The sequence below is a fragment of the Phocoena sinus genome, chromosome 15, assembly GCF_008692025.1.
Source record: "Phocoena sinus isolate mPhoSin1 chromosome 15, mPhoSin1.pri, whole genome shotgun sequence".
NCBI lineage: Eukaryota > Metazoa > Chordata > Mammalia > Artiodactyla > Phocoenidae > Phocoena > Phocoena sinus.
In genome coordinates, this window is record NC_045777.1 from 50113828 (window position 1) to 50140209 (window position 26382).

Here is a 26382-nt window from a genome sequence, read left to right on the forward strand (position 1 = left end):
CTGTGTGGTCTTTTAGGACAGCGGTCCCCAACCTTTTTGGTACCGGGCACCGGTTTCGTGGAAGACAATTTTTCCACGGACGTGGGGCGGTAATGTGAGCGATGGTTCAGGTGGTAATGCAATCGATGGGGAGTGGCAGAGGAAGCTTCGCTTGCTCGCCTGCCGCTCGCCTTCTGCTGTGCAGCCAGGGGTTGGGGGGGGGTGTTGTGGACCCGTTTTAGGATATCCCTGACCCATTCCTATCCTTAGTTACCCTGTGCCTGAAACAGGCCTCATTTTTGCCCTTCTGGAAGGATGGGCTAGATCCTAGATAATTTTGGAGGGAATGTTATGTGTAATGATTTTAGTGTCTCTCCCCCTCTGAAACAGTGAGAGGTTAGGGACCTTCTGTTGGTCACTGCTGGGTTTCCAGTCTGGCACAGTGTTACCAGCCTCTGCACGTTTGTTGAAAGAACCAGTAAGTCGGATGAGTTGAGAGGTGCACAAAAATTCAGACTTGGGCCACTCAGGACAGATACACCTTCCCCCCACCATGGCGTCATGACCTAAAACCAATTCAGACATGTGTTTTTACAACTTTTTTAATATATATTTTTATAAACAGGTCACGTGATAAAATAGCACAAGAAACACTTACCAAATATAAGGTTATATCTTCCGCATATACAGGAGAATGAGGTCGTATGTACAATAAGAAAATGATTTTAGGGGTTGGTTGGTTTTGTTTTCCTCTCTCCCCCTAATTTTTCCTCCTACAGTCGTTGGAAATATCACAGCTTCAGTTGCATTAATACTTTGGACAAATGGACAGCTGCCCCTCCCCACTAGGGAGCTGTGGGGAGGAGGGGCTGAAGAAACTGGCTCCTGACCACCTCAGCCCTGGAGCCTCTGGCCAGCGCTCCAGGGGCAGGGAAATCTTTGGGCTGTTGAACTGTTTCTCTTCAACAGCATCTCTCGCTCGCTCTTTCTCTCTCTCTCTCTCTCACTCTCTGGCTCTCTGGAAACTGGTTACTCTCTTCCAACCGGATGGGGGGTGGGGGGAGTGTCCCAAGATTGGATGTGGGTGCTGTATATCCTGGGGCTCAAGGTTGGGATGGAAAGGGGTCCCAGCCCCCTCCTCAGTAATTGCCAAGATGTGCCAGCACCCCCGGGACCTCCCAATATCTTGGGATTGGACAGAACACGGTGAACCCATGTGGGCAAGTAGAAGTTTGGGAAGCTGGGGAGTGGTGTGAGGCTAGAAAGGAGCCCTCCCTCCTTTGGGTGTTGAGGGTGAGCTGGCCACTGGAAGATCGGAGCCGCTGGCTGGGGCCCCCTTTCCCAGCTTCCACCTGACGGATACCTGCCCTGGGTGAAGTGTGATGCTGAGGGGCCTGGGCCCAGCTGGCTACAGGGGCTGCGGGGCAGGGTCCAGCCAGGACTGCTCCCAAGGCCTGCAGGCCCAGATGGTCGCTCCAGCTTCAGGTCTCTCAAGGTAGCTCTACCACCCTTGGGTTGAGGTGGACTGGAGCCAGCTGGGCTAATGTTGATTATGCCAGGGTCACTGTCAGCCCAGCGGTCCCTCTCCTAATCCAATTCTGCCCTAGCCTGGCCAGGGCCCAAGGACCTTAGGCCTGTGTATGGGGGTGGGGCGAGCACGGCCTGTCTCACACAGCGGCAAAGAAGAGGGGAGGTCGCTGGGGTCAGGCTGGTATGAGGTGGGGGAAGGGTGGGTGGGACTTGGGCTCCTGGTCGGGCCATGGCTTTGGCGGCGGCCTGTTTCCCCTCCCACCCCTCGGAGGGCTCCAGGCGCGGTGCAGTGGAAAATGCGGGAAGCCCTGGGGTCTCTTCCGGGCCCCTGTGTCTTGAGGGGACCCAGCTCCCCTCAATCCCCCTGGGCCCTGCCAGGGGTTGCGGGGACAGCGGGGAGACAGAGCGGGGTGTGGCGGGGAAGGCGGTAGGGGCGGCCGTTTGGCGAGCTCAAAGCGCCCGCAGGACCGAGCCCCAGCCCCCCGCACCCAGCGGGCGGGAAAAGGATGGCTGCGGCTGTGGCGTGGTGGAGGGCGGGCGTGCAGTTGCGGGTGCGAGGGGCATGCACAAATTCCCCGAGCGTGCGTGCGTGCGCGGGGCTGGCCCGCCCACCGCCCTCCCTGCTCGAGGCGGGGCCGGGAGGAGAGCGAGGGGCCGAGAGGCGGGGAGGCCCTGCGCTACTCGACGACGAGGCAGCGGGGCAGGTGCTGCGAAAAGTACTTGAAGAGCTCGGGGGTAGCCCCAGGGCAGTTGGTCAGCTCCAGCTCCTCCAGCTCCTGCAGCTGCACCAGGCCCGACAGCCCGGTGGCGGTCAGCAGCGGGCAGCCTGCGTCGGGCGGGAGGCGGGGCGACGGCTCAGTGGGCGCGGCCCGAGGGCTCCGGAGGGCGGGGCTGGGGGAGGGAGCTCGGGGGCCGGGCAGGACCAGGCCGGGCTAAACTTTGCCCGGCGTCTCCGCCTTCTGACTGGGACTTGGGACGCAGCGAGTCAGCACCAGGTATGGGTCTGCACAGGGGACCCGGCAGGGCTGGCGGAGTCGGACTAATGGGGGTGGGTGGTCACTGCCCAGGAGGACGGCGTGTGTGTGTGGGGGGGGTCTCACCTGCCAGAGACAAGAGACGCAAACTCCTCATGGCCAGGAGGTGCTTCAGCCCGAAGTCCTGCACCTGGGCGGGAAGGCGGGGCGAGTTAACTATTTCCGTTCGCGCCCCGAGGGAGCCCCACTCCTGGGGTCAGGCCATAGGGGTCAGGGGGTGGGTCCAAAACGGGGGTTCTCAGTTCCCCACGGAGTCGGTGAGGCCCTGCGGACTCTTTGCGCTTCGCTTACGTCGGCCGCTTGGGTGTGGAGGGATCCCAGACTTCATTACAGGATCTGAGCGGGCTGGGTGCAGGCCAGCGGCTTGTCTGGGTGGAGGCTTTCCCCGTGCCCCCCACCTCCCCTGCCTACTCCCCCGTCTCTGGAGGCATGGAGGGCTGATACCTGGCAGCACCATCGCAGGTAGAGGCTGCGAAGGGACGACATGGTGGACAAATAGCTGAGGCCAGTGTCCGTAATGCGTACACACCTGTGGTCGCAACAGAAGGAGGCTGCCCACCTTCAAAACACCCGACCCCTTCCTCCTTTTCCCGAAGTGTCCCGGTCGTGAACTCCCCTCCTGCCCCAACATGCCCCGCCCTTTCCATAGCCCCGCCCCACCAGGCTCCGCCCCCACCTGACCCCTCGGTGGTATTCCCTACTGGCGGGACATAGCTCAGCCCTGCTCTCGTGTTATAGCCCACACTAGGCAGGCCTCTTATGAGGGCCCCGCCCCCCCCCCCTTGCTGCAGCCCTACTCTAGCTATAGGCCTGTCCACTAGTCCACTAGGCTCCCTGCTTAGAGGTTGGGCAGGCCTCGCCCAGCCCTGCCCTCCAAGGCCCCGGGGTGGGGGACGCGCACACCTGTCCAGCACGAGCTCCTCCAGGCGGTGCAGGTCGCAGGCCACGTACTCGAGCGCCATGTCGGTGATGCGTGGGCACCACGAGAGGTCGAGGCTGCGTAGCTTGCGCAGGTTCTCGGCCACGAGCTCGACACCATCGTCGGTGACCTTGGAGCAGCCAGAGAGGCTGAGTGCGGTGAGGTTGGGCAGGCTGTGCACCACGTTGACCACGCCGTGGTTGGTGATCTCCCAGCAGGAGAGCAGGCGCAGCGTGTGCGTGCTGTGGCCCTGGCGTGCCGTGAAGTAGGCCAGTGCTGTGTCCGTCACGTGGTATGCCTGCAAGCTCAGCTCAGCCAGGTTGGGCAGCAGCTGAGAGATAGCCGCGATGGCGTCGTCGGCCACGTTGATGCAGTCGCTCACACTCAGCGAGGTGATGCGCGCGCTCAGGCTGGACCACAGCCCAGCTTCGGTGAAGTCGTTGCAGCCTGACAGCTCGAGGCGCACCACACCCTGCATCTGCTCCAGCATCACCTGAGGGCGGGCAGGCGCGGGGTCAGGAGGCCCCGACCTCCCCCTCGCCAGGGTGCAACCCTACCACGTTTCCCCTAGAAACGCCCCTTCCCACAGGGCGTGGTGAGGATGGTAGGAGACAGAGCAGAAGGAGCCCACCGAGGGGCAGGAAGCTGTGTTTTTAAGCGTGTATATGGTGTAAACATGCATCAAGCTGTATTCTGACAAGTGCACTTTACAGTGTGTTCGTTACACTTGAACAACATCTAAAAGAGGAGGCAGGGCACAGGGGGCCTGGGAGTCCAGGGCCTGGCCAGAGCAGGTGCTCAGAGCCATAGGTGTTAATGATGTGATGTTAAGAGTCCAGGTCCCGGGGAAGGGGCTGCCTCCACAGCTGCTCCTCTGACCTTTGCCCCTGTTTCTCCCACCTCCTCCAGCATCCTCCCTACCCAATGGGAGCTTCTTGGGCATGCATGGCCTCGCATTTAATTGACTGCTTTGCTGTTGCTGTCTTGAAATTCTTAGTCATCATTGAACAAGGAACCCGAATTTTCCTTTTGGTCCCCCAAATTATGTAGCCAGTCCTGCTCCCCCCACCCCAGAGCTACAGTCCTCCTCAGGACACCGACCCCACCCTCGGCTGCTTTGCTGCTTGTGTGCCCAAGCTTCTTCCTACTCCCCCAACATGTGCCGAGTGGCTGCTGCCTGGCCCTGCCCCCCATCCCTGCCCTTCTGGGCCAGTGGTGGTGCGCACCTCCAGGCCGGCATCAGTGATGGTGGAGCGCTTGAGGCTCATGGCCTTGACACCCTTCTTGGAGAGGGCATAGTTGTCGATGAACTCACAGATGTCCAGGTCGGAGACACCGACCAGGCAGAAACCCTCAAAGCCACGTGCTGCGAAGCCCTGCAGGTTCACGAACTCCTTCTCACCTCCAGGCAGAACTGTGTAGAGCTCCTTGGCATGCAGCACAGGCGTGAGGCCCGCCCAGAACTTGGGCTGGTAGAGCACACGCCTCCAGGCCTTGCACACCTGGGCCAGCACGCACCTCTCGCAAGCTGAGAAGTACCAGAAGAGGCCATTGAGGATCTTCTCGTCTGTGGCCAGTGGCGGCCGCTCTACTGGGGGCCCGGGCACTGGGGCTAAGGCTGGTCCACCAAGGGGGAGCCCTGCCTGGGGGCACAGGCCCCCAGCCAGAGCAGCCCGGGGCGGTGGGGCAGCCAGGCTGGGTGGTGGGAGGGTGGGCGGGGGTGGCTGGCAGGGGCGGTTCTTGGCAGCCGGCGTGCCCTTGGTGATGCTGGCTGTGCCCAGGCCGTTCGGCTGGCCTGGCAGCTTCACCAGGCCATTGCGAGGCAAGCATGGAGGCTTGGGGTCGCCGTCGACGCCCGGGCTCGACATCTTCCTCGCTCGGTCTGCAGACAGGGTCCAGGAGAGAGGGTAGTGAGTCTGCTGCCAGGGCAGAACTGGACTCCTTTCCATCCATGGGCGTCCCCTCCCATGCCATTCCCAGAACCACCCAACAGAAAGGATCTGAGTGTAAGTCCCTCCCTCCCTGACTGAGCAGTTACAGGAAGGCAGGGCTGGTCATGACCACGACACTCCTTGAGCACCTACTGTATGCACTGAGCTCAACCTCCACCCACCCACAGAGCTTTTCGATACCTAGGTACTATGGCTCCCATTTTACAGATGACAGAACAGAGATGGAGGGACATTCGCCCATGACTGCTCCCTTTACCTTTGCTGCTCACCATCAATGTCTGCCAGGCCTGCCTCTGCTGGACAGGGGCTGGGGAACTGAGGGTTTGGGGCATTCTCTGGCCACTCCTCTATGGGGTGCCAGCGTAGCTGTCTGGAGTGGTTTGAGTAAGCCATCTGAGACTCACATACCAGCCTCTGAGAATCTCAGTGGCTACAGGAGGTTCTGTGGCTCAGAATCTACCCAGAGAAAGGGCAGGTGTCTTCCCAGGGTGCTTACCGTGATGCCAGCACAGTGAGCCCTGCACACATACTGTTTCTTTAATCCTCCACTCAACCCACTGAGGACGATGATGTGATGACTGTACCCACTGTACAGATGAGGAAATCATGGCTGAGGCAGCATGAGTTGCTTGCCTGAGGTCATAGTAAGTGGTGGAGCCAAGACATGGACACTGAGCTGGCTGTGGAAGGCTATGTGTAGGGAGCTTCCCACAGGGTGGGGGCTGAGACCAACCCCCAGCTCCCCTCCTCAGGCCTCCAAGGCTGTGAATGGGTGGCAGAGGGCACTGGGCACAGACGACCCTGGAGAGAAGGGGCAGCAGGACCCCCACAGCGCTACCATCTGTCCCACATTCCAGATCTCCTGCCCATCCCCACCTCAGACATTCAGCGAGGAGGTAGCGTACCCAGTGGCTCACCCCACTCTGGCTATGTGGCTTTGGGGAGCCACTTCCTTCCCCAAACCTCACTTTCCTCACTTCAAAGCCTGGGAAGTGACGATATTGCCCCACAGGACAGCATGTGACAAGGACTACGTGCAGTGCATGGCTCATAGTGAGCTTGCTGGCCAAAGGGTGAGCGGACAGGAGCCCCCAGGAGGGAGGGGAGCCAGTGGTCCTGCCCTGCTCTTCCCAGCACCACACCCTCCACTGGCGTCCAAGCCCTGGACAGGACAACACTTGCCAGTATTCCACACCTGGGGAGGGGGTGCATCCTGGGCTGGGTCCAAGGGTCTTACTGTAACATGTGGACCTCATGGCTGCCAACCAGCTTTGGGTCCAAAGGCCTTTCTGCCCTGGTAGCCATGAACTTTCAGGCTGGCAGTCCACCCCAGGGCCTCCCTCCCCCGAGGAGGCTCCCACACCTTGGCTGCCCCTTCACTACAGCTTATGACCGGGTAGTAGCAGCCTCACACTGGCTGATACACGACATCCCTGACAACATTTGCTGAATGCCCACTGGGATAATTGTGTATTTCAACCTTACAGCAGCCTGGGTGGGGGGCACAGAGGAAAGCACTACTGTTACCACCGTTTTCAGATTAGGAACCGGAGGTTTCCAGGAGGTACAGTTTGCCCACAGTGGCAGGGGTGGCCTGACATGAGGGCTGCCCGATATCGCTTAATGCCAGTACATAGGAGGGGACCATCCTGGGACAGCAGTGCCTCATGGAGGGACAGGATGAAGCCCACAATTGCCCCTGCCCCACTCCTGGGGCCCGTGGAGAGGCTATCCTGGCAACTCCCTCCTGCGGTTTGTGCTGGGTACAGAGGGGTAGCCCCAGCCTGAATACCTTCTGTGTCCCCAGAGCAGGGCACGCCGGCTGTCTGCAGAGCAGGCGCGGCCGGCCTGACGCCCGGAGGCAGCACCATGGACAGCGCCCCTCCAGCTGCCTCGCGCGGTCTAGGAGGCCAGGCCAGGCCAGTCCCGGCCCGCTCCACCACGGACAGCGGCGGGGTGGGGTAGGGAGGGGTACGGCCCGGCAAACCCAGTTCAGCTGGAGCTGGGAGGGGCCCTGGAGGCTTGGGGTGTGGGGCGGGGGGAGGAGACGCCCGCTCGGCTAAGATCCGGAGGAGGAGGCGGCGGAGGCGGCACCAGGGGAGAAATAACTCAAGAGCAGTGCCGATTTAGGTTGAAAATTCTCCCAGCCCTGGGTGTGCACGTGGAGCGCCTGAGTTGGGGGGATCACGTGTATGCCCCGGGCATCTGCGGGGCTCCCTTCCCGTCCCCCACAGGAGCTCACATTTGCATACACCCACAGTCCCATCCCCACCCTCCAGACCTCAGGGTGGAACTGGCCCAAGGAAAAGAGTCCACAGGAGGGAGGGGCCATGCCAAAGATGGCCCTCAGCAGCCTGTGGGGCGTGTCCAAGGCCTGACTGCCCCTCATCCCACACCCCATCCCCGGCCAGAAGGCACTGGTCAGCCTGTTGGTCAGCACCCCCCCTCCCCCCATATATGCCCTGGGTTGGAGCTGCCTTCCCACAGAGGTGGCCCTGCTGCTCCCCAGCCCTGTCCACGGTCTTCCTGTGCTCCAGCTGCTCCTCATCCTTAAGCCTCTCACCCAGCCTGAGCCCTGGCTCTTTAGCTCAAAACTAGAAACAGCCACACATTAGCCCAGGGGTCAGGGCTTTGGGAGAATGCTCACTGTTCACTTTGGAAATGGGTCTGCCTGCCAGTTAGGCAAGAGGTCCCTGGGGGGCTGGGATGAGGGCCCCTCTGCCTGGCCCTGACCCTGGCCCCACCCCCCCAGCCAGACGGGTTGCAGAGCCTCCCACCTTCTTGGTACCTGCCCCCGCTGCCCCCAGTGGGGCTAGGAGGACCTGCTTGGATTTTCCTGCCAGGATGGGGCAGGGGCAGCTGCCAGTCCTCTGGGGACTACTTCCCCTTTAGGGATAAGCACCAGAAGCTAACGCCAGGAAAAGAGGCTTTTAAAATAAGATGGTCAGGCTTGCACTATTCTTAGCCTCAGCCCCTGGTGTGTTGTGTCTCTGTGTGGAGTGGAGTTCTGGGGGAGGCCTCCTCCTGGGATAGGCTGCAGGGGCTCGAGGGTCCTGGGTTCACCCCAGAAGGAGGGAGGTGATGGTCACTACTTTAGTTGTCTTGTCCTCATCAGCCTGAGCCAGAGCTGGATCAGGGTGCCACTTGGGAGAGCTAACCATGCCTCTGTGTTTCCCCAGCAGACGAATGTGAAGCATGGGGGGTCCCAGGGGCTCACGGGAGGACTCCAGACCTTGGTGGCTTCCAGGCTAAGGGTCTGCAGATTGCCATGCTGGGGCTTCATAAGGAGCTTCCTCTCCTGCAAGTCAGGTCACTGGGCCCCGAGACTCAGCAAGTCCACCTCACAGCCTCACTTCTAGCCCCTTTTCGTCCTGACCCTACAGTTCAGCCAGACCCTCTGTCCTGCATTCCTCCTCCCCTCCCCTCTCTGCCTGGGCACGTGCTGGCCCCCCTGCTTGCTCAGTAGGCCTCCCTGCTCCGTAACCCTGCCAGCTCCTTCTCTTCCATCCTTCAGTGTGAGCACTGCCCCTGCCTCTCCCTGGGGGACCCCCAGCACTGAGAAAGCATAACGAGAGTCTCCGCCATCACATGGATTATCATCACTGTCTACCTGTCTGCCTCTCCTTGGCTGGGGACTCCTTGAGGACAGACAGCATGACTACTGAGTGGCCTCTGAGTGCTTGCTGAATGCAAAGAATGGCAGTCCATTTATCAGGGTCATGCGGAAAGGGGTGCAGCTGACAGAGGCCCAGGAGGCGGGACGGAAGGCAGTCAGTGGAAAAGCTGTAGCTCAGCTTGTCAGTCCTGGTGACAGAGGCCAGTGTCCATGGGGGAGGGAGGGGTTGGTGCCAGAGTCCCTGAGAAGGCTCCCAAGACCCTGGGGCTTGGGGTGGGCCTTGCCGTTATTCAGACCTTTGGGAAGAGGACGGCTCATGTTTCCTTTTTGACTGAGTCCCCCCCGCCCCTGCCTTGAGAGCTGCAGAGTTAAGGAAGCTGGCTGCCTGTTCCCCATAATCTGGCCAGACCCAGGGGGCAGGGGACAGGAAGCACCAGAAGGGAGGGAAGCCTGGTCCTGCTCTGCTCTTCCCAGCACCACGTGCCCCCCCTCCCGCCCACTGCTAGTCTGAGCCCATCAAACACTGCCTGACCACAAGTGGGGAGAGAGAGGCTCAGAGAGTGAATTTTCAGAAGTTGTACAAAGCTGGGATTTGACCCCAAGACTCAGGCTCGGCATGGTGGTCCAGAGGGCAGTCCTGGGCCCCCACCAGCCTGCTGCTGCCTCCTTTCTCTGCTCTGTTCTGCTTCAGTCCCTGTGCCCTCCCAGCCTGGGTCCCTCCGCTGGGGTCTCTCCCCGCGTGGCCCTGTCATGCCCCTGTGCCCCTTCCAGAGGCTGCAAGCTGATGTCAACCACTGGGACACGCTTCTTTTAGACTGCTCATGCCCAGGGAACCCCCCACTCCTCATGGCCCTAAGCTCAGAGGTCTCTTCCTCCATCCCTGATGCCCCCATGTAATGTAGTGTGCCCTGGATGCTGGAGGGCCCGGCCCCAGTAGAACCTGCACTGACCAGTTCTCCCTGCTAGCTGAAGACCATGGAGCTGGGCAGGGCATCGGTAGCCAGGAAAACTCACATCAGGTCGATCTGCAGTGCTGGCCTCAGGGGCTGGGGTGACAACTAGGGTAGTTTGGGAGTGGGGACACAGCGCAGGCTGACAAATTCCATGACGAGCCCTGCGACTCAGGCACATTCACATCCCTGCCACTTTGCACACGTCCTAGCAGCAGCGCTCCCCTCCCGCCCCCAGCTCGGAGATGCTTCTGGGGTGCGGGCTGCCCCACCCGTGCACTGGGGGCTCTGGGAAGGGAGCACGTGGGCCTCAGGAGAGACCTGAGTCGGTGCTCAGCAGACCAAGACCTGAGGCCGAACTCAGGGCAGCTCAGCCATGTGGGGCCGGGTGCCTCGGGGGTGGGTGTTGGGCTTCAGTCCTCATCTTGGCCTCTCTGCTCTGAAGGACCTGAGCCCCACAGGGCCTAGGCCTGGGGCATCTAGTGCCTCAAACACTGCCAAGGGAAGGAATGTGGCCTGAGCCCACCCTCTGCAGCTGGTCTGGCTAAGGCCCCTCCCGGGCCACTGGTAAGGAAGGTTCTGGGCCACCCACTTACCCCATAGTGCTTCCTTTGCTGCCACCGTCACTCTTCCCCTGAGCCAGCCCTCTGAGACACAGCAGCAAGCTCCCACATGTGACAAGATGGGGGCTGTGGAGAGCTGACAGTGCCAGCCAAGGAACCCCTTCCCCGACCTCTAGGTGAGGTGTCTCCCTGGCTGAGAAGGCCTGCCTGAGGCCCAGCTGTCTTGAGTGTCCCAGGTGCCCTGACCTCGGGGCCACTTGTTTCCTTTTGAGCAGTGGGCAACAGGACTCATGCAAGTGCCCTGGAAGCGGGTGTGAGCTGCAGGGTGGCATCTGTCCCATGAACCTCCCCAGCGTTAGAGGTGCCCATAGGCCTCCCAAGGCGAGGGGTGGTAGAGGTGGGGGAGCCAGGCCAGGCTGTGAACGTGGCAGGCACTGGGCCAGATGAATCCTGGGGTCCCTGAGAGCTGAACAGCCCTCCCTGCTCTGCCAGTGTTTATGACTGGGGCTTGAATTTCCCTCCTCTCCAGATAGCACTCGGTCCAGCCCTATGGCCACCTCCTGCCAAGCCAGTGGGTCTCCATCAGGCCTCTGCCCTGGCCTGGGGGACCCCAAACCTCTCAGGATCCTGAGCTAGCTCAGGCCTTCTGCTCCAAGGCTGCTGTCCAGGATCTCTCAAAGGAGTCTGCTGGAAGAAAGGGCCCCATGCCCCACGCGGCCCCAGGGAGGCCTGAGTGGACCCTGGCCAGTGGGCCCTCGGAGGCGGCAGGTGAAGCAGCATCCGCCATCTGCCCTCTTCGTGGAGGGAAGGCTTCCTGTGCAGAGGCCGGGAGGGGCTGGAGGAGTGGCCACTGGGCTCCAACAGCCAGGCCTTCTCTCCTTCTGGGGTCATGGGTGGGGACGCTCCCCACCCACTCAAACTCCCAGAAAGACAAGACCCTCCCCCAGCAGTCTCAGGGTGCCCAGTTCTCCTTCTGGGGCCCTTCAGCCTTGGACATCGCCCAACCCCTCCTCCAGAGCCAGGCACGTGGCCAGCCCCCTCCCTTCGCCTCATCTTCCCACTGTGGCAGCTCCAAACAGGGCCAGGTTCAGGTGTCCAGAGGCAGATCAGCCACCGGGCCACACGTTCACAAGCTCCTCCTGGAGTGTAATTGTATATAACACCTGTCTCACAGGGGCAGGGGCTAATGGTGCTGAGGTAGGGAGCCCAGAGTGCAGTGGGGTCCAGGACCTCACCCAGCCAACCCAACTGGGGTCCTGCAATTCGGCTTCCACAGGGGCACAGCACAGTGGCACCGACCCCCAGCCTTGGTCCAGTTGCCATGGGGATCGGGCCTCGACCAGGCCAGCCACTGGGGTGAAGGGCTGCGGGAAGGCCTGGCAGGGCTGGAGGCCCAGCTGCAGCAGCCAGGGAAGGGGCTGCGGTTACGTAAGCCCTCCGGGGGTGGCGGCGACGCTGTCCCAAGCCCCCTCCCCGCGTCGTCCTCATTGTGGCCTCCGCGGTGTTGTGGCCTGGCCCCCTACCCGCCCTGTAAGCCTGGCCCGGCACACACACCTTACCTGGGCCCGGGCTCCTGGCTCATGCCACGCTGTCCACCGGGCGTCCTCCAGTCATGGGGAGCCCGGCATGGGCACCGGCGAAGCGGGGAGGCGGCCGAGGTGCTGGTCTGGCAGGCAGGGCCCGGCCGCGCCCCGCGCCCGCCCTGGCCGGGCCCCCTCTGCCGCGCCTCGAAGAAGAGCTCCCGGGTGGGAGAGGATCGGCCGCCCCGAGCCTCCCACCAGGGAGGCTGAGGCTGTGCCCAGATAAATAAGGCCGCTTTGCAGGGAGCCGGGCGGTCCCCTCCTCCCTCCCCTCGCCCTCCTCCTCCCCGCCCTCCTCCTCTGCCCTCCTCCCCGCGCTCCTCCCCGGCCGCCGGCGGCGCCGCGCCCGCCCCCCGCCCGGCCTTACGCGCCGCTCCCTCGCGCGCCCCCGGCGCCGGTAGCCAATCCGGGTTGGCGAGCCCGGGCGGGGGCGCTGAGGATGCTGAGCCCCGCCGCGCCCTACCGCGCGCACAGCGCGCTCCCGCGGCGGCGCGCACGGGCACGCGCCAGCCCGGACCTCACCCCCGCTTCCCTTCGCCACGGGCGCCCGCACAATAACAAACCCTGGCGCACGGCGGGTCGGGGAGGGTAGAGGAGGGCGGGGGAGGGCGGGAGAGGGAGGAAGGCGAAGGAAGGGCTGGACGCGCAAAGGGAGAGCCGGGTGGAGCGAGCCCTGCCTTTTGCGGAGCTGTGGGGACCCCGAATCCTGAGGGGCGGAGAGGACTCGAGCTCTTGGGCGCCGGCCGTCCGACCCTACCCCTCCTGGCCCCTCTTGCGGAGCCGGTGGCCAGGCCCCCTGAGCGGCCCTCGCATCTCCCGCGCACCTGCGGGGTGCCAGGCCCAGGAACCTCCCTCAGTGAGGAGCGCAGTTGCACACCCGCAGAGCCGAGAAACAAGAGACCAGTAGATCATTTCAGAGAGTGACGAGTGCGGTGAACGTTCAAGAGGGTCACGTGATGGTGACCGCGCGAGGTTGGTGGTGGGAGTGGGGCTCCTGAGAACAAGACGCTTAAACTGAGTGCCCCAAGGGTGAGAGGGCAGATGAAGTTGTTCAGGAAGGGTTGTGCAAAGGTCCTGAGGCCTAAGGAGCCAGGCAAGTTCCCTCTGGAATGGGTTGGAGGCCTCGGTGGTGGCAGCTTTATAGGGCAGGCTGGGTGGGGGGCAGTGGGGTCTGGCGGGAGGGTGTGGAGGGCTCTGTCTGGGCCACTGGGGATGCCAGGCCTCCCAGCAGGCTCAGGGCAGAGGACAGAGGCTAATATTGCCCATCCTGGGACCTCCTGGGAGTGGAGAAGGCAGAAGGACCAGGTGCAGGGAGAGCAAAGCTGGGTTTTCACACCAGGGAAAGAGCCTCAGGGCAGAGAGGCAGCACCCCCCCCCCCCCCAGAGCCTTAACAGAAAATGAAACTAGCTGTCCTTTGCAACATTTTGACAGGAAGCGGGACCAGTGGGGCTGGTGCCAGGTGAGGGCAGTGTAGGGGGAGCAGCCTGGCCTGTCCCTGGCTGGTTTGGGGGGTGCCACTCTGGCTGTGTGTGGGACGCTGGTGGGGGTGAAGGCAGCTCTTCTGTGTGGCAGGGACTGAAGAGTCACCATCCTGCTGACACTGATCAAAGGGGGAGGCTTGGTGGGACAGGCAGGGGGTGCGTGAAGACTTCGGGGTGACCGGGAGAGTGCTGTCTGACCCATCGGGTAACGTCCAGTGTGTGCTCAGCCTCCACCCCATGAGAGCATGCGTGGGTCGGCATGGACTCCGATGTGGACAGTGCCCTGACTGGTAGGCAGGACTTCACTTTGCACTTTGAGGGGCTCTTGCCCCTCAGCAGTGCCAGGGCCCCAGGCAGAGAGCAAGTTATGCCCTCAAAGGGGCCCGAGAGGCCACCTGCCTTGGGAGAATCTGAGCAAAGAGCTCTTGCTCAGAGGGACATGCATACTCTGTGGGGGCCTCCTGAACACCTGTGCCCTGCTCGCCTCTGCCCCCACCTGTTCTCCCAGGTGCAGGGGGTCACTTTACAGTGCGGATGTGGTCCCCATGCTCCCAGGGCTCCCTCTGCTCTTTGCTGAAGCCTGCAAAGCCCTGAGTCTCTGGCACTGCCAGCCCACAGCCTTGCCCTGTACCTGGCCCCTTGCTCTTGGAGTCTCAGCTACACTGGCCTCCCTCCAGGGCCAGGAGGGCACCATGTCCCTCACCCAGATCATCCCCTCACCTGGAGCACCCCTCATCTGGAGCATCCCCTCACCTGGAGCATCCCCTCACTTGGAGTACCTTCACCCCTCAACTGGAGCACCCCTTGTCTTGATGCCTAGGCATGGAGGAGTCTCCCCAGTCCAGGCAGCTGGGGCTTTCCAGCTCTGGAGCATAAGGGGGTGAGGATCTGAGACCTTGGAAGGCTATGAGAGAGGGAGCCACTGTCACATCAGGGAATGGGGCTTCTTACCATGGAGGTCACCCTCATGGCTCTGGAGGCCTGGGGCAGTGGCTCTAAAACTCCCTGAAGCTCCTCACAGGAGGTCCTCAGGCCTTTCCTTGGGAGTTCTGGGGTGATATGTGTGCCCTGGAACCACATGCCTGGGCCCAAATCTTCCCGCTGTGGATGGGGCCTCAGGCAAGTAGTTCCCCGCCTGGGAAATGAGTCTGGGGTCCAAGGGGTTGCCCTGAAGATCCTAGTGCAGCACAGGTGGCGAGAGCCTCGTGCTCCCTAGTGATTAGGCCGGCTCTGAAGCTTCCTGCTCTGAAGCTGTGGGGCCACATGGACACTGGGCCCCTCACTGCCTCTGCTTCCCACCCAGAGGCAGGAGCCCCGAGAGTGCCTGGGGAGGGAACCATGTGGGGTGGGAAGGCCACAAGTGTGTTTGCCAGTCCTCACCACCGAAGCCAGATGGGCACCCACAGAAGTGAGAATCTCGCAGCGTGGGGTGGCCCTGGCAGCTGTGGGTGGCGGGCGGTGGGCAGCAGGCCTCTCTGCTGCTTCTAGCTTCTGCTTCCTGCCTTCCCTCCTCCTGGGACGCAGGCCCGACTCACCAGGGGCAGGGGGGTGGAGCAGCCGGGGCTGAGGATGACTCAGGGCCCAGCTGTCACCATGGCAACCCTGTTGCCTAGCAATGGCGGTCTCCCAGTAACGTCTCCTAGCAATGGGATATTTTCCCGGGCCCTGGCTGGAGCCTGGCAGTTATTTTTAGCTCAGCTGCAAATCAGTCTGCAGCTGCGTTTTTGGCTCCTAGAGAAGATGCAAGGTGTATGTGGGGCAGGGAGGGGGGTGGATTTCTCATCAAGGGAGGAAACTTGTCATGTGTCCCAAGGTACAGGCTCATAGGTGGGCAAGGCCCGATTCCACCTGGGAGTGGAGGTGGGGGTGTGTGCAGGTGAAGCGGAACCAGCTCAGGCTGCCCGGAAGAGTTGGCAGATATGACTGTCTCCCTGATGGGGTCTCTGGGAGGGCTGGTCACTCCAGCACCCTAGGGCTCCCTAGGTCAGGCTGGTCAGGAGCATTCCAGGCCAGTGTTCATGGTGGGCACCACTGGAGTGTGTCACTTGGTGGCAGCTTCCTGGCACCCCTTGGCTCTCAGTTGTGGGAACTGTCCCCGTTGTCCTTTGCTCCCATGCTCCCAGCCCCCGCAAGGGGTGCAGCGCCCTGCCCTGGGCCAACTAGAGCACACATTCAAGAGGTCCTGGCTGCAGGGGTCTGGGCGGCCACAGACTCAGCTCGGGGCAAGGCTGAGCTGGCCTCTGCTTAGCCCCCATCTTTCCCTCTCCCCCACTTCTGCTGAAATGGGAGCCCAAGTGGGAAGTCTTGGGCAATTGGGAGAACTTGACCCTTTTGGGCTTTCTCACCATTTCCTCAAGAGCTAGGCTCACTGTCCCCTCGAAGCCAAGTTCCACCTCCCACTGGCCAGCCTCCTGTCCCTGGTTGGCCCTAAGCTCCATCCAGACCTGGGGCACTCTTCCCATCCCTCCACCCCCATTGCCTCTGTCTGGCCTTTGTGTTGCTCCCACAGGCCCGGGACCAGCCCAGCGCCCCCCTCGGTCACATGTGCTCCTCACCTGGTGCCCCTTACCCTGTGGGGTTGCCTCCCCTGCTGGAGGGCAGGGCTCACTTGGACTGCTCCTTGTCCCAGCAACTGCTCCAGTCCTCTGCCAGGACTTGGGTTTTGAGTGGAAATGCAGAGAGGCCCATTTTGGAGGGTCAGGGCACCGAAGGGTCTGGAGCTGGGGGCACATGAAGGAGCCTCCAAACCGAGCACAGATGTTGAGGGAGTTACCTGAGATTTGGGGTATCATTCATCGATCCATGCACTCACTCTCCAGGTTATTTACTGAGCATGTCTGCTCCTGCACCAGCAGCAAGCAAGGCCAGGCGTGGCCTCCTGGGCGCCCTGTCTTGTGGGTGGCAGACCTCCGATGGCTTATGACACTGGGTGCTTCAGGGAAGCACCCACAGGGCGTGGGGCCAGGAGCTGTGAGGAGAGGCAGCCTTCTGTGGTCTTCTGTGGGTGACAGTCAGCATCACCACTGGGCCCCTTGAAGAATCAGCTGCGGCAGGAGGCGGGGGAAGCCTGGTGTTGAGGGGGCCACAGCTCAGTCCTTTCCAGACTAGGTCACCCTTTAGGAACCCCTTCCAGGCACCCACGGACACTAGCTCATTTTCCGGGGGAGGAGGAGGGTGGGGAGCCAGGGGCCCCAGACTGGTGGGAGGTGGGTCTGAGGCTGACTCCTCACACTGCCACAAGAGGGCGCCTGGAGCCCACTGTCCGCCTCCCAGGCCTGTGCAAGGGCAGTCAGGGCCCCAGTGACCGGCCAGAAGTGGAGCCACTGTCTCAGCAAGGGCAGCTGACGGGGGTGCCCGCCCCCTTCCTTCTAGTGGGGCCTCTTTTGCCTTCTGTGTGCCCAGTGCCAGGCCCTGTGTACCCCTTTTTTTTTTTTTTTTTTTTTGCAGTATGCGGGCCTCTCACTGCTGTGGCCTCTCCCGTTGCGGAGCACAGGCTCCTGGACGCGCAGGCTCAGCGGCCATGGCTCACGGGCCTAGCTGCTCCGTGGCATGTGGGATCCTCCCAGACCAGGGCACGAACCCATGTCTCCTGCCTCGGCAGGCGGACTCTCAACCACTGCGCCACCAGGGAAGCCCTGTACCCCTTTTTAAATTTGTAATTGGGTAAAGTACACATAAACCTTACCACCTTAACCATGTCTAAGCGTGCAGGAGTGTCGAGTACAGCCACAGTGATGTGCAGCCGTCACCACCATCCCCAGAACGTTTTCAGCCTCCCAGACTGAACACTCGGTCCCCATTAAACACCAACTCCCCGTCCCCCTGCCCCTGCAACCTTCATTCTAATTTTTCTCTATGAATTTGGCTATTTTAGGTACTTCAAAGGAATAGACTTATATTTGTCCTTTTGTGATTGGCTTATTTCACTGAACATAATGTCTTCTAGGTTCATCCATGTTGTAGCATGTGGCAGAATTTCCTTCCTTTTTAACCAGAATAATATTCCACGGTATGGATAGACCCCATTTTGTCTACCCATCATCTGTCAATGGATACTTGGCTTGTGTCCACCTTTGGGCTATCGTGATTGATGGCTGGTTCCCACCGCACCTTGCCCAGGGCAAGGGGCCAGCTGAGCCCTGAGGATGCCTTGCCCTTCTTTGGCCCTGAAGGGCCCTGAAGCCAGGGGAGGGGGCAGTGGTATGCTCAGTCTGGCAGCGGCTCCAATGCCCCCCTTCCCCTTGGCGCCATCTGCCTTCATCTGTCAGCCTGCACTTCTGGCCCAGGGCAGCAGGAGGGCTGGGGTGGGGGGACAGTGGGGTAAAGACTTCACACCCGGGCTTCCCTGGTGGCGCAGTGGTTAAGAATCCACCTACCAATGCAGGGGACACGGGTTTAAGCCCTGGTTAGGGAAGATCCCACGTGCCACGGAGCAACTAAGCCTGTGTGCCACAACTACTGAGCCTGCACTCTAGAGCCCGCGAGCCACAACTACTGAGCTCGTGTGCCACAACTGAAACCCACGTGCCTAGAGCCTGTGTTCTGCAACAAGAGAAGCCCGCCACCACAATGAAAAGTAGCTCCCGCTCGCTGCAACTAGAGAAAACCCGCGCACAGCAACAAAGACCCAAATACAGCCAAAACAAAAACAAAACCCTTCACACCCACAGGCGGCAGAGAGTCTATGTCAGCTAAAGCTTTCAGTGATCTCAAGGGTTCCAGTGTGAGGTTGGAGTCCTGGGTTTGTGCCTAAGGCCTCTGTAATCTGACCCCACGGTTTCACCAGGCTCTTGAGTCCCATCCACCGGGTCCACACCTCAGGGCCTTGGCCAAGGCTGTCTGCTCCTCCCCATTGTCTGGCATTCTCTCCAGTCCCCATCTGACAACCTACTCCCCACCTCCTCCCTAGCCTACACATTGGCATTGGGGGCGGGGTTTCCTCTGTGAGAGTGGGCCTCGTTTCAGCTTGTCCCGACCTACTAGGGGCTTGATTCTGGGGCTCAGGGCTGTCCTTGTTCCTGCTTTTCCACGGTGCCTGCAGCCCCAGTGCCTGGACTCTCATCGCTGGGTTACCGCGTGGCCTGTGGGAAGTCACCAGGGTCAGGTTAGGGAGAGATGGGGGATGGAAGCCTAGGTACCAGTCTTGGAGAGAGCCACCCAGATGAACTCCCCTCCCCCAGAGGTTCCAGTGGGCACCACCCCCACCCTGGCCAAGGGCTTGGAGGACAGTGGCCCGACCAGGACTGCAAACAAGGCGAGGCTGGAGGCGGGGGTTGGCGGGGGAATTAGCGGGGTATCTCGAGGAGGTGACACTGAACACGTCCGGCCGTAGAGCCCCCTCCCCAGCGCCTCCTGGGCCACGGGCTGGTCCGCCCACCCCCGAGAGCGCCGCTGCAATTGGTGGAAAGTTCGGGCACCGCGGCGCGATTGGCTGCTCGGCCCGCCCACTGCCTCCCGGCAGCTTCCAGGCTCCCGGCCGGCTGGGCGGCCGGCAGGCGCGGGCGGTGGGGGCTGCGCGGGGCCGGGGCCAACGCCCCGGCTGCTCCCGCCGCGCCCCCGCGCGTCCCCGCGCGCCATGCCGACCCCGGCGCTGTTCTGCGCCCTTTGCTTCGGCCTCTTGGCCACGGCCGCTCGCGCCGGCTACTCGGAGGACCGCTGCAGCTGGAGGGGCAGGTACGAGCCCCACTGGACCCCCGCGCGGGCCAACCCCCTGGGACTCTGCGCACCCCTTAGGAGGGGGCTGGAAGATGTGTCGCCAGCCCTTTGGGATGGGGGCGCTCCGTCCCGGCACCGGATCCTTGCCCTCCCCGCCCCCCGCCGAGTCCCAGAACGCTGGGCCTCAGTTTCCTTCTCCACAAAGTGGACGCAGCTGTTGATGGCTGCGGGGAGAGGGTGCAGCGGAAGCGGGCTGGCCGGGTGTGGACGCCGGCCGCCCGCCTCAGCACCGCCCCTCCGGTCCGCAGCGGCCTGACCCAGGAGCCCGGCAGCGTGGGACAGCTCGCCCTGGCCTGTGCGGAGGGCGGGATCGAGTGGCTGTACCCGGCCGGGGCGCTGCGCCTCACCCTGGGCAGCTCCGACCCCGGCGTGCGGCCCGGCATCGCCTGCCTGCGGCCGGCGCGGCCCTTCGCAGGCGCCCAAGTCTTCGCGGAACGGGCGGGTGGCGTGCTGGAGCTGCTGCTGGCCGAGGGCCCAGGCCCGGCCGGGGGCCGATGCGTGCGCTGGGGTCCCCGCGAACGCCGGGCCCTCTTCCTGCAGGCCACCCCGCATCCCGACATCAGCCGTCGCGTGGCCTCCTTCCGTTTCGAACTGCGGGAGGACGGGCGTCCAGAGCTGCCTCCGCAGGCCCACGGCCTCAGTGCGGATGGTGAGTGCAGGCCTGGGTGGGGACAGGTGGGAGTCGGGGAGTCGCTTCCTGGCCTCGCTGGGTGGGAACCTGCCTGTCCTCCCCACTGCATAGAGGGAGAAACCGAGGCAGCCTGTCAAAGGCACACAGCTAGTGAGTAGCAGCGCCAGGACAGGTGGGGGGGAGGGGCAATCCCTCACCTTGCGGGTTAGGGAAATTGCTGACAGAGGGCAGAATCCCGGAAGGGGAGGCCGGGCAGGGCAACCCGGGCCCCTGGTCCCTGAAGGGTTGGGGGAGGGGATGACGGCCAAAGCTGTCCAGGGCTCCCTGGCCCAGCGGTGACCTCCCTCCCCTCCCCCAGCCCAATACAACAGAAGTCCACTGTGAGCCCGGTCACCATGGAGATGCAGCCCCGCCTACCTGCAGGGCACCAGGCCCAGCATTTTGCTCTCCTGGAGCTTGGAGCCTAACCTCACAGGGGATGGGGGTCTCTGCTCTGTCTCCTGACCCTCGAATCCACCATAACCTCCTGCCACGTGGGCTGGGCCGGTGACTTTGGGCCCCAGGAAGCAGCTCTGGGAGACCAAGGGGTTACCGCCTGCTGGTGCTGCCTGTGAGATGGGTGTGCAAGAGCACGTGCCTCGTGCCCCCAGACCCTTGAGCTCCAGCTCGGCGGGTCTTTGTGCCTGCATGTTGGGCACAGCCCCCAGGCCCATGTCTGTGCGTGTGTGTGATGCATGCACGAGCCTGCAGCGTCACCCCAAGTACAGGGTGTCTTCAGGGTGTGTACACATGGTCCCTGAGACCCCCAGTTGCCATCAGGCCCTTAGGGGGGTCTGGTAGCTTGCCCTCTCTATCCTGTGTCCAGCTGGGGAAGGGCTCGGGTAGTCCTGGAGAGGTCAGGGCTGCCACTCATGACCTCCCCTGCATGCCAGGTGCCTGCAGACCCTGCAGTGATGCCGAGCTCCTCTTGGCCGTGTGCACCAGTGACTTTGGTGAGTGTCCCTGCTGTGGGGCGAGCCAGGGGCCTGCCTTCCCCTGAATGCCACTGTCCAACATGTGTCCCCACAGTGATCCATGGAACCATCCACGGGGTTGCCCACGACACAGAGCTGCAGGAGTCTGTTATCACCGTGGCCGCCGCCCGTGTCCTCCGCCAGACATTGCCACTGTTCCGGGTGGGGGGTCCTGGGGGCCAGGCGCAGGCCTCCATTCGCACCCCACTGCACTGTGGCGTCCACCCTGGCCCTGGCACCTTCCTCTTCATGGGCTGGAGCCGCTTCGGTGAGGCCTGGCTGGGCTGTGCACCCCGCTTCCAGGAATTCAGCCGTGCCTACACGGCTGCCCATGCTGACCACCTCCACCCCTGTGAGGTGGTGCTGGACTGAGGGGCCTGGGAGCAGGGTGCTGGGGAGGGGTGGGTAGGAGGGTGGGGGGGGTGACCTCCAGATGGCATCACAGTACCAACTGCTTCCGAGGTAATAGCAATAACCAATAAGAACGCAGCTTGCATTAGCCAATGCGCATCGGGTGCTCGTGCCTGAGCCCAGCCCTGGGCCTGCCTCACTTTCATTTTATTCTCCCACAGCCCCCGGCACTGCCCAGTTACCACTTCACAGAGCCAGAGACTGAGGCTCTGGGGCAGTGGTGCCATGTCTAAGGCCACCCAGCCCACGCCCTGGAGAGGCGCTGCTGCTGGGTGGGGGCATGCAGGGACCCCCACTCACGTCACCCTCAGCTCTCCTGCCCCCAATGCCAGGTGATTCCACTTCTCAGAGTGGGAGTGGAAAAGGGGCCATAACACCCAAGGTCTGAGGTGGGTGGAGGCCCTTGTAGGGGGAGGCAGGCGACACCACTCCCAACCTGAGGGAAGGGGCTGCAATCTGGCGGGCCACCGACTTCCCCGCGTGGTTCGCTGCAAGCCCAGCAGAGTCATCCTGGCCCCACTCTGCCCCTGGGGAAGAATGGGCCCCTCTGTCCACAGGCCCCTGCAACGTGCCCAGCATCCTGACGGCTGTGGGGTCTCTTCTGCAGGGTCCTGCTTGTTGCCCATTTCTAGTGGGCGGGGGCACACAATGGGGTCTCTAAGGGCCGTTTCCCGCCACTGGCCTCATTGTCGCTGCCCCCGCCTTCCTCTCCAGCCTCAGCCACATAAAGGGCCTGCGCGGTCTGGACAAAGCTGACGGCCCTGAGGCTGAAAGGCCCCAGGATGGGGGTGCACGTGGGACTACTGAGCCCAGAGGGAGCTGACTCTGCTGTCCCAGCCCCACAGCTCCTGGGAAAGAGGGCCACAGCTCAGGTCTGGTGGGGGTGCCTGGGCTGAGCCCCAGAAACAACTTCCCATCTCTGCCTGGCAGCCCTCACTGGAGAAGGGGCCCTGCCATCCTGCAGGCAGGAACTGAGGCTGGGAGAGGAACAAGGATACACAGGGCCACTTCTGCCAGATTTGGCTGATATAGGTACCTCATGTTGCCACGCCCTGTGTGAACACTGCATCACTCCAGTGGCTGCCCTGGAGTTTCCGTGGGGCAGGCTGTCTAAGGCTACACTCGTGTCGGGTACGCACTCCTTTCACTTGGACGGGCCATTTGCTGTGGGGACTGGTGAGAATTGTGGGTGGGAGCACAGTCATCCTGGATGGTAGGCTCCCCTGGGCTCCTCCCACCTTCTGCTGTTCCTGAGGCTCCTTGCTGTGCCCTTTCGCGTCCCCAAACTCAAACCGGCACCCATGGATTGTTCAGAGCTCAGGCACCAGACCTCTCCTCTCCACACACATTCCGACATTCCCTCATTGGAGAACTGGGCCAGCCTTCTGGCTTTAAATACGATCAACGTACTGATGACCCCACATTTGGATCTCCAGCCTGGACTGCAGACCCTTGTATCCCTGTTTCCCCCTCCCACCACCAGGGAGTATCTCAGTAAAGACCAGAGGAGGAGGAGGTGAGTGTGCTCTCCTGTCATCCTCCTCTTTTGCACTGCCCATGCAGACCCCGACCTGAGGAGGGTTTCGCCTCCAGCGCTGAGAAGCACCTCACCCTTGGCTCTTGCCCTAATTCTCTGGCCAGCTCCCCACAGCCTTGTTTGGACAGAGGCCCATGGCCACACCCAGTGTGGTCACTGTGGACTACCTCTGGGACCATCTGTCCAGAAAAATGTAGGGCATCTACTCAGGGCTGGGTCCTAGGATGGACATTGGCCTCTGCCCACCTGCCCCAGGAAGCGCCTCCTATGCACACACCCTCCTCCAGAGAAAGTGTTGGCTTTGCAACCAGCAAAAGGAGCAGAAAGGGCAGAAGTGGGTGTGGCTGACAGGGTCAGAGGAGCCCCAGGGTGCTCTGGGAGGAGCCTGGAAGGCTTGGGCCAGGGGCTTCATGCCTGCCCACAGGGGAGTGGCCAAGGGGAAACGGTGTGGGTGAGCATGAGGGCTGGGGCTATGGGAGCAGGTGCCTCTGGGGCACCTCTGGGCATGTGCATTCACACAGGTATGCACTCGAGTGCCCAGTACCCAAAGGTGAAGAGCAGGGTGCAGGTGTGAAGGTGAGGGACTTTTGGGTGTGCACACTGGGGAGTCGGGGTAGGTGCCTTCATTCAGTCGACCCGCTTCTATTGAGTTTCTTCTAGGTACCAGGTGCTGCTCTAGCACCAGGAATAATACAAGGAACAAAAGAGACAAGAATGGGATGCTGTGTAAGCCCAGTGCACATCCTCCTTTTATGGGGAGGGCCAGGTGACAGCCAGGAAGAAGACAGAAGGTTCTGAGATGGGGGTGGGGAGCAGCCCTCCTCCGCTCCAGTGCTCAGGTCTTGGGAGCATGGCACCGGGGTTTCCTGCCACAGGAACACCTGTCTTTCCCAAGTGGAGGCAGCTGGGGCCAAGTGTGCAGCAGTCTGCACTTGGGGATGGGGGCAGTGGTCTCCAGCATGCCTGCATTGTCTGAAGCAGCCTCCGTCCCTCCTGACCGATGCCGTGGATGGATGAGAAGCCAAGCCAGGGCCTGTGTGCAGACAAGTCTCTGCCACTCAAGGACGTTTGGCCTCAGGGTGCGGTGAGGAGGGGGTCCTGGCTCTGTCCCCGCACTTGCTTCTCTCATTCCCAGACTTCATCAGGTCACTTCCGGGAACTCAATCTTTCTTCGTGTGTGTTACATTTTATGGAGAAGGAAGGTGGTCTCCCCAGTTCCTGGGGCTCTTCCTCCCGTCCACCTGACTGGGCCAGCTGCCAGAGCGCCCAGCACCTCACATCCGGCTCCCCTCCCATGACGCTCAGAGAAAGCCAACATCTGTCTTCTCGGTTCTGCTAAATTTCTCCTTATCAACCCCCTCCGCCCTGCCTCTCAGCCAAGCTCAAAGTCCCACCGCCCCCGCCGAAGCCTGCGCATCCTGCGTTTCCTGCGCACTCGGGCTAACTGCCTTCAGCCGTGGGAGGGGCCCGGGTGGCCTCCCCGCGACTGCTCCTGGGCTTGGCTGGCTATCGGGGTGTGCGGGGCGGCATCTCCCCGGTGAGCCCTTCCCCCCGGGCTGACCGCCGCCCCTGGCCTCCAGCCACACCGCACGGACCTCCGCTGCCAGTCAACTGGATCCACGGCACCGCTTCCCTCGGGCGTCTCCCCGCGCTGGGATGTGCAGCCCCAGGGGTCCGCAGCGCCCAGGACAGGCCCGCAGCAACCATCTGCGGCATGGGCCAACGAGGCTGAGCGACGCGGGCTACAGGCAGGATGTTGTGCGGCTAGAACCCGCGAGGGTAGCCCCGGACCCCAGGGCTCCGCGGTCCGGAACCCGCGGGAGGGTCCCTGGACCCGGACGGAGCGGAACGCGAGCGGACCGGCTGCTCAGGCTCTCCCGGCCGCTTCCGGTGTCTCGCCGCGTCCGCCTCTTCCGGCGCGGCGCCGCGGGTCTGGTAGGCGCGGAGCGGGGAGTAGGGCCGCCGCGCAGGCCGGGGGCGGTGGGGCGGACGGCCCTCTCCAGGTCCGGGCCGGGGCATGAGGGTCTCGGACCTGAGCCGGGGAGGGGACTTGAGGTGGGGAAATACTGAGCCGCTCTCCCGCAGCCATGGAGCAGGACGACCCGGCCGAGGCGTTGACGGAGCTGCGCGAGCGGCGGCTAGGCGCGTTGGAGCTGCTGCAGGTGGCGGCGGGCTCGGGCCTGGTCGCCTACGCCGTGTGGGCGCTGCTGCTGCAGCCGGGCTTCCGCCGCGTGCCGCTGCGGCTGCAGGTGCTGGGCCAAGGCTTGTGGGGACCAGCTGCCTGCCGGGCGGGTCCGGGCTGGGGGCGGGGCCTGGAGTGTGGCGCTAAGGCGGAGGGTGCAGCTACTCCAGGGCCGATTCGGCTGTGGGTTGGGACCTCCTTCAGGTAGGACTGGACAGGCCACTCTAAGAATGGAAGCCCAGGAGGCAGGCCCCCCACCCTCTCACTCCCGCCTGCTTCCTTGTACAGGTGCCTTATGTTGGCGCGAGTGCCAGGCAGGTGGAGCACGTGTTGTCGTTGCTGCGAGGCCGTCCAGGAAAGATGGTGGACCTGGGCTCTGGCGACGGCAGGATTGTAAGGACCGTGTTCGTGTGTGTTGGGGAGCGTCTTTGTTGACCTCTCCCCTGAGCGCACCGCCCCATCTGTTGGTCCTGACGCTCGTTGTGCCCACAGGTGCTGGCTGCCCACAAGTGCGGTCTCCGCCCAGCTGTGGGCTATGAGCTAAACCCGTGGCTGGTGGGGCTGGCATGGCTGCATGCCTGGAGGGCAGGATGTGCAGGCAATGTCAGCTACCGCCGTGAGAACCTCTGGAAGGTAATCCAGGGAGTCCTGGGCCCTCTCAGACCCCACCCTTGATCTTCATGCTTCCAGTTCTAGCTTGGTAGCTTGGCCACCCTGCTGACAGTGCCAGGTATCTCTGCCACCTGGGCAGGCTGGAGCTGGGACTTGGAAGCTGCAGTTACCCAATGCCCACCAAACCTCCCTCCCTGCTGGGGCCCCAATCCCTGCTGGGGTAATTTCCTCTTCCTGCAGGTGAGCCTGAGGGACTGCCACAATGTGTCTGTGTTCCTGGCTCCTAGCGTGGTAGGTCTGGGGTTTGCTGACCCCATGGGAGGCCCAAGCCATCCCCAGTGTAGGTGCTGGGCCTGGAGGAGCTGGGTAGGGGGAGCTGTGTTCCGCCCTGCCCACCCCAACCTCCCCTCTCCCCCATAGCTCCCACTGCTGGAGGACAAGCTACAGGCAGAGTTGCCTGCAGGAGCCCGAGTGGTGTCTGGGCGCTTCCCCCTCCCCACCTGGCAACCTGTGGCTGTACTGGGTGAGGGCCTGGACCGCGTCTGGGCCTATGATGTCCACAGTGGTGGGCCAGCTGGGCAGGCTGTCCCAGGGCCTAGTTCTGCCTCCATACCTGGAGCCCCCAATTCTCAGGTTGGCTGAGTGGACACAATAAAGACTCAGTGGGTTCCAGCCT

General features: G+C 62.6%; 4 protein-coding genes across 5 annotated transcripts; 2 read left to right on the top strand and 2 right to left on the bottom strand.

The window, feature by feature from the left end:
- Window positions 1-565: 565 nt before the first annotated feature.
- FBXL16 (F-box and leucine rich repeat protein 16) lies at window positions 566-12386 on the bottom strand. The gene is made up of 6 exons (XM_032605627.1): window positions 12103-12386; window positions 4689-5344; window positions 3447-3955; window positions 2988-3072; window positions 2610-2673; window positions 566-2335 (listed from the first exon to the last, which is right to left on the bottom strand). Exons 2-6 carry the CDS (start codon window positions 5328-5330, stop codon window positions 2187-2189), a joined length of 1449 nt encoding a protein of 482 aa, XP_032461518.1. The 5' UTR covers window positions 5331-5344; window positions 12103-12386; the 3' UTR covers window positions 566-2186.
- Window positions 6163-19182, bottom strand: LOC116740446 (translation initiation factor IF-2-like). The gene is made up of 6 exons (XM_032606093.1): window positions 18744-19182; window positions 12491-12687; window positions 12103-12335; window positions 8203-8300; window positions 7207-7473; window positions 6163-6215 (listed from the first exon to the last, which is right to left on the bottom strand). The coding sequence occupies exons 1-6, from the start codon at window positions 19180-19182 to the stop codon at window positions 6163-6165; spliced, it is 1287 nt and encodes a 428-aa protein (XP_032461984.1).
- Window positions 19094-21452, top strand: METRN (meteorin, glial cell differentiation regulator). The gene is made up of 4 exons (XM_032606428.1): window positions 19094-19278; window positions 19569-19969; window positions 20884-20943; window positions 21020-21452. The coding sequence occupies exons 1-4, from the start codon at window positions 19181-19183 to the stop codon at window positions 21334-21336; spliced, it is 876 nt and encodes a 291-aa protein (XP_032462319.1). The 5' UTR covers window positions 19094-19180; the 3' UTR covers window positions 21337-21452.
- Window positions 21453-21604: 152 nt separating this feature from the next.
- On the top strand, window positions 21605-26378 carry ANTKMT (adenine nucleotide translocase lysine methyltransferase). 2 transcript variants are annotated; one of them, XM_032606430.1, is made up of 6 exons: window positions 21605-24847; window positions 24998-25161; window positions 25383-25487; window positions 25587-25727; window positions 25947-25997; window positions 26127-26378. In XM_032606430.1, exons 2-6 carry the CDS (start codon window positions 25000-25002, stop codon window positions 26346-26348), a joined length of 681 nt encoding a protein of 226 aa, XP_032462321.1. In that variant the 5' UTR covers window positions 21605-24847; window positions 24998-24999; the 3' UTR covers window positions 26349-26378. The 2 variants fall into 2 exon arrangements, with proteins under 2 accessions (XP_032462321.1, XP_032462320.1); XM_032606429.1 differs by having other exon boundaries at window positions 21605-25161.
- The last annotated feature ends 4 nt before the right edge of the window (window positions 26379-26382 follow it).